We start from the raw sequence: 7,072 nt of genomic DNA on the forward strand, positions 1-7,072 counted from the left end.
GGACGATGCAGTCATCCAGTTGACAGACCCACCAGAGGCATAATATGCACCTTAGGAGCCTATCCAGGTCCAGGCACAGGTCCCAGCAGTAGAGCAGCAAGCCATAGGGAACCAGTCTAGGGTTCTTGAGCACAATGAGGACCTAGGGACCACTCAGGAGCCCATGCAGGCAGACGGGCCATAAGGAGTCTCTATATCATTTTCCTTTTTCTTTTTGGTGCTTATTTAGTTTAGTTGGCATTGAGGACAATGCCAGCTTTCATTTGAGGGGGTAGACCCTACTTTTATGGATTTGGATTACTGTATATATTTGACAGTTTTTATATTTTCTTTATTTTTCATCTTTGGGTTGTATATAATTTTAACATTTTGTTACATTTATCATACTTTTATTTTACTTTGGATCTATATATAAAGTTATGTTACATTGTACATATTTAACATTTTGTTACATTTATCATACTTTTATTTTACTTTGGATCTATATATAAAGTTATGTTACATTGTACATATTCATCCCATCTATTGTATATTCGACAAATCCCCTCTTGTATATATTCATTTTACTTTTCGCAATTTCTCATTCTTAGTTTCTTATTTATGTTCATAGCTCCGTGTTTTGAAAGTTTGCAATAAGCCTTTAGTTTTCTTAATGCCACGGTTCTTTCCAAAGGTGGAGTTTGTGTGAACCGGGTGGCTCTTCCCAATGATGGATGGCGTGACAACCTTCTTAAGGGTTTGAGTCCTTTTTTTTTGTTTTTGGTAGTTAGTGATAAGGGTGCCTCAAGCAAAGCTTCACTTGGGCCTAGCACATTTGCCTTTGATCTTATGGTCAAAAATAAATTGTTGTGTTTAGGATGGTGAAAGTCGTGAGTTTGAGACTCTTGTGTTGACCGATAATCATCAAGTAGTTTTTTGGGACCATTGTGTGCTCAAATATTATCTAAGGTCGTTGTGGGACCCCGACTCTATGTCTTTAGCAATCCCATATCTTGTGAGGCGAGAAATTGCATTGCAAGTCCAATTCCCGAGCCATTGGTCTAGAACTTGCCCTGAATGTATGTTGAGGTAAAATCCTAAGTGAATTTTGACTTGAGACATGATTATAGGCTCTCCTTGGTCCAAATGATAGCTCGAACACTTTCATAACCTAACAATGATAAGATCTCTAGTCAACCCATTTGAGCCTTAGACCTTTTTCCTTCAAGAACCATGATACAAGCCTATACCCGTTCTAAAAGAGACCCTCTCTTGGCACCCGATCTTTCCTTTAGCACATGGCAAAAGTATAAGTTTGGGGGGAGATACTAGTATTACAACAAAATGGTAAAAAGGCACAAAAATGAAGAAAAGGAAAGGCAATAAAAAAGAAATAAAAGCAAAAAGACAAAAAGAATGTTCAATGTGAAAAAGAATAAAAAAGGGATTCAAGAAAAACAAAGAATGAAAGGTGTGAAAAGTTGAAAAAAGAGAAAAGGTTTTAAATGTATAAGAAAGAGTAACAATGTGTCTCTCTAACCTCTTAGAAAGAAGTTAAATGACTCAAAGAGTCAAGGGAATGTGTGCCAAATGAAACAAAAGAAATGCTTAAAGGAAGATGGAACCTGCTTAGACCAAACATTTCCTACCCTGAACCAAAAGTCTTCACCATGTCTCCACAAAAGCCCTATATGATCTTGAGTTGAATGTAGCTTACATTAGTGGTGACTCACATAAGGGGCAAGCATATGGTACTTAGAGCCGGACTTGTGACTTTTTCTTGAGAGATATGAGTGAACTTCCATTGACCTCGTTCTGGGTGCCACTATTCTAAAGGTGAGGTTTGCTTAGGGAGAGTTGAGGATGTGTGAGTTCGGGTTCCACAATGACCAAAGTAATAGAAAGAGTTTTTTGATGTGTTGAGTCAACTTTTGATGCTCTTGTGTCGCACTTAATCCATGGTGTTTCAAAGAGTAAATGTTGTTAATGATTCATTTGTATTGAGGGCAATTGTTAGTTTCAATTGATGCTAGATGAGGTTACTTTAGGACAGCTGAATTTTCTGGGATTTTCACTTGAGGGGTGGGTCTTATTTTGTTTGCTTGAGGACAAGAAAAAGCTTAAGTTTGGGGGAGTTGATAACTAGGGATTTTGCTACATTTTATACTCCTTCTTGCTTAAGTTTTGATTAGAAATGTGTACAAAATAGTCCCAAAGGCTCACAAGTTGTGCTTGATTGCAGGTTTGATCAACAAGGCGGGAATACTTAAAGATCAACTCAAAAGGAGTGAAACTTGCACAAGTATCAAGACAAGATAAAGCTTAGACAAAACAAGGCCAGTGCAGTCGCACACTATTCTGTGCGGTCCGCACAAGTGAGGTTCAGAGAGTATGATATTCAGGCAAAAATGGCAATGCGGCCGCACTAGGTTTTGTGCAGTCCGCACTGGGATCAATGCGGCCACTCGATTTAGTGTGGTCCGCAGCAAGAAGGATCAGAGAGTTGCCAGTTTCGAGTTTCATGCCAATGCGGACCGCACTAGAAGCCTCTGCGGTCGCACTCCATTCTATGCGGTCAGCATTGCCTGAGTTCAGAGAGCTGGATTTTCAGGTTTAAAGTCTTAGTGCAGCCGCACGTGATTTTGTGCGGTCCGCACTAGCCCCGCATGGGTATTTCTGTCCAGATTTTTCAGCTCAGTATAAATAACTTCTTTTCCCATTTTTAGGTCATCAGATAGTTTTAGCTGAGAGCTGCGCTCATGGGTTCGAATATTTTAGCTATTTTGGGAAATTTTATCTACATTTCAACATTGAATCTTCTTGTTTATCTTAGTAATTAATTAATATCAATTTTTCTTCATCTATTTCTTGCTTTTCTTCTTTAATTATGAGTAGCTAAACCCATAAACTAGGGTTGTGTCTCAACCCTAGTGTGGGTAATTGATGGGTCTTATGTTTTAGGGTTAGATTGACTATGAATGTTTGATATTTAGGCTAATTTCATGTTTAATTGCTGAATTAGTGGTTGCAAACACTAGTTTCTATTTAGTTGACTTGAGCTCTTCTTGAGAAAGAGAGCTTGAGTCTCTGAAATTGGTCCAATAAGGAATTGGAGTGTACTCAAGAGATTGATAGCCCCAATTAAAGGGTTAAACCTCGAGAGAGTAATACCCGACTTGAACCTTGATTGCTTGTGCAAATTTGCATACCCAATTGGTCTTGAGAAAGTCAATTCGGGCAAAATCACTTGAACCACCGAGATAGAGTGGGTAAAATCATGCAATGGTTATATCATACTCCCCAAATATGTCAATTATGCCTTAGTCTCAAGTATCCGTCAATTGACCACCTAGGCGAAAGTCACTACCCCAGTGCCTTTTAAACCATTTGAACAACCCGCAATATTTTACTCTTAGCTTATTCTAGTTTAATTTACCATTGTAGTTTGATAAAAGTAGAAGTAAAACAAAAAAAACAAAAAATGTTTAGAAGTGTAATTTGGAACACATACCCAACTCTAAATTAGATAGATACCCGACTCCAACATCTAGCTCACTGTGAAAATCGACCCCGATGCTAAATCGGGTAAAAGCTGCTTCGACCCTCTATTGCTACTCAATAGTAGTGCATGGTAGGATTCGATCACCAAGTCAGAGCGGGTGGCTCTCAGCAATGGTCCTAGTGAATTCAAAAGTTAAAGTGTGGTGCCTAATGATTTCGAGCCTACAAGTACGGTTAAGAATCAAGCTTTTGTAGCAGCTTATGAGAAGAGGCCCAGAATGTTCTATGATGTTTTGACTTGCAATGTAGCATTTGGGAGGAAAATGAGAAAAGAATTCGGATTCGTAGAGGGACTATTAGAATAGGCATACTAATTAAGGATGTGAATGTGCGCACAAGGGAGGTATGAAATGGTTCGTGGGATTAGAGACAACGTGGTCTCATGATTCAAGGTCACTCAGGACGAGTGAGGATGGGGTGTGTTATGTGTTGAATGGAGTTATTATTATTTCTAAGGCAATCAGGATAAATGGGAAGAAGATAGATTAATTAGCTATAGTTGAATTTGCATATTGGTGGTAGTGATCAGTTCCTGCAGCGTGACCAAGTTATGCAAGTGATTTGTGACGGTACATGTGAGGCCTGTCAGCCGCCTTAATTGATATTATTTCGAAATATTCTTCTATGTTGAATGACAGAGGATTTCAAGAAGATATTCTCCATATCAAGATTTGATCCTCTAAGATTTTTAGAGATAATTGTTGTAATCTAGAATATCAAATTATGATTCTTTTTTATTTTATTCTGTATAATCCCAGATTTTATGGGATTTAGATGATTCTGTTTGTAATCTCTTCTTGTATATAAAGCCGTGTATTTGACATTCAAAGACATGAATGAAATTATTCAAGTTTCATACTCTTTCCACAAGGTATCAGAGCCTTAGGCTTATTACTAACTGATTTGTTTTTCATTCATCCATCTTTTCATCACATTTGTCCTCTTTATTCCGCCCAAGGGTTGAAATCATTTGAAAACCATGTCCGAAAAGAGTACTATTGCGAATACTCCAGTCTCTAAAAATATTTCTGCCACTGTAGAGCATAGCTCTACAGTTTCAACTGGAGATTTACAAAATATTCAAGCCTCTTATCGGTTGATTGGGAAAAATTATGTAAAATGGTCTCAGCTTGTTCGTACCTTTCTAAAAGGTAAAGGGAAATTAGGACATCTCCTCGGTATCAGACCATCCAAAGAAGACCCCAAGTTTAATGCATGGGATGAACATGATTCAATGGTGATGTCATGGTTATGGAACTCCATTCTTCCAGAAATTAGTGATACTGTTATGTTTCTGAATACTGCTAAGGAAATTTGGGATGCAGTGAAAGAGACATACTCTAAAGTTCATGATGCTTCCAGGATTTATAAAATAAAAACAAAATTATCTGCAACAAAACAGGGAGCTCGATCTGTCACTGAATATTCTAACCTTTTACAGGGGTTATGGCAAGAGATGGATCACTATCAATGCATTCAAATGCGTTGCACAGACGATGCTGTAATTTTGAAAAGATTTATTGAAAAAGAAAGGATTTATGATTTTTTTGCAGGGCTAAATGCAGAGTTTGATGTTGTACGAGTGCAAATTTTAGAGAAAGAAGATCTGCCATCATTGAATAAGACTATGGCCATTATACGGACAGAGGAAGGATGGAGGAGTGTTATGCTTGAAACTCAAATAAATGAAGGATTAGCTCTTATGACAAAAGGGACAAATAAAAAGGAATCTGAAGTTTCACAGTTGGAGAGCACCATCAAGCCCGCAAGTTCATTCTAACTGATTGTCAACAGGGACAATCTTTACTGCACTTACTGCAAAAAGTACCGGCATACGAGAGGGAGATGTTGGAAACTCAACGGTAAACCTCCAACCAAAAATACTTTTGATGGAAAGCAGTCACACATTACTAGCAACCCTCAGGTTGATGAAAAAAGTCCATTACTCCCAGAATTCAACAAAGAAGATATTGAGAAATTGAAGACATTGCTGGAATCTCTGGAGATATCATCTTCGGCAGGTAGTTGTTCAATGGCCTTTGCAGGTATTTCTTCCACTTTTGTTGCTAATGTTAGAGACAAATTTTCTCCAATGTGGGTGGTTGATTCTGGGGCAACTGATCATATGACTTGTTCCTCCCATCTCTTTATATTATATTCACCTTTCCCTAGCTATAAAAAATAACTATAGCCGATGGTTCAGTTATTACTGTAGATTGCCAAGGAGATATACAACTGAGAAAGTCTTTGATACTTAAGAATGTTCTTCATGTCCCAAAGTTATTTGCGAATCTCATTTCTGTCCACAAAGTCACCAAATATTCCAAATGTAAAGTAACCTTTTTCTCTTCATATTGTGCACTTCAGAAACAGGACACGAAGGAGATGATTGGGCGTGCTAGTAAGAAATGTGGTCTTTATTTTCTGGATTTTCACAATGGTGGAGATACAATTAAGAATTCCTTATCTAGTTCATTCTTGTCTGAATCTGTTATGTCTAATAAAGAGAGAGTTTGGCTCTATCATCGTCACTTAGGTCATCCTTTTTTAATGTAATCAAGCTAATGTTTCCATTGTTATTCAAAAATTTGGTTGTTGAGTCTTTTCATTATGAAGATTGTGAAATTACAAAACATAAACATGTTTCCTTTCCAATAAGCAACAAAAGAAGTCAGACTCCATTTTCTCTTATTCATAGTGATGTATGGGGACCCTCTTCCATTTCTAATATTTCCGGTGCTAGATGGTTTGTCATTCATTGATGATTGTACAAGAGTAACATGGATCTATTTGTTAAAGCAAAAATCAGATGTCAGCCATATTCTTCCTACCTTTTTTAATCTGGTTAAAACCCAATTTGATGTGACAATTAAAAGATTCCGTTCTGATAATGCCAAGGACTACTTCAATCAAAACATCTCTGTTTTCTTCAAAAATGAGGTAATTATTCACAAATATTCATGTGTCAATACTTCTCAACAAAATGGGATAGCGGAGAGAAGAAACGGTTTGTTACTTGACATTACTAGATCACTATTATTTCACAAAAGGGTTCCAAATCAGTATTGGGGGAAGCTGTCCTAACTGTTGCATATCTTAGTAACAAAATACCATCAAGAATTCTGAATTTTAAGAGCCCACTTGATACTCTTAGGAGTTTCTTCCCGAATTTCGAAAATTCCAGTAAATTGATTCCTAGAATCTTTGGAGTATTGCCTATGTTCACATTCATTCTCAGAATAGAGGCAAATTAGATCCACGTGCTTTTAAGTGTGTTTTCATTGGATATTCTCCCACTCAAAAAGGATATAGTGTTACCAACCATCAACCAAGAATTTTTTTGTTTCAGCTGATGTCACATTTGATGAAAGTGAGTCATTTTTTAAAAATTCTTACATTTAGGGGGAGTCATTGGATGGAAAAGGTTCTCTAGACTTATCACTACTGGATTTGTCTATTCCTAGCCATGACAAATCCTTATCTATGTCCTTGCCTGAGTCACCATCTCTTCGCTCATCTGAGTCTCTAAATC

At 37.4% G+C, this 7,072-nt stretch overlaps 1 protein-coding gene across 1 annotated transcript; it reads left to right on the plus strand.

Moving 5' to 3' along the window:
- The first annotated feature begins 4,519 nt into the window (after positions 1 to 4,519).
- LOC138874033 (uncharacterized) lies at positions 4,520 to 5,320 on the plus strand. Its single transcript, XM_070152535.1, has one exon. It carries the CDS (start codon positions 4,520 to 4,522, stop codon positions 5,318 to 5,320), a length of 801 nt encoding a protein of 266 aa, XP_070008636.1.
- Positions 5,321 to 7,072: the final 1,752 nt, after the last annotated feature.

Source organism: Nicotiana sylvestris, chromosome 7, assembly GCF_000393655.2.
Source record: "Nicotiana sylvestris chromosome 7, ASM39365v2, whole genome shotgun sequence".
In the NCBI taxonomy this organism is placed as follows: Eukaryota; Viridiplantae; Streptophyta; class Magnoliopsida; order Solanales; family Solanaceae; genus Nicotiana; species Nicotiana sylvestris.

Bases quoted from the DNA above. Each gene is read 5' to 3' on its own strand.
- LOC138874033 (XM_070152535.1), top strand. From the start codon at position 4,520: ATGTCCGAAAAGAGTACTATTGCGAATACTCCAGTCTCTAAAAATATT.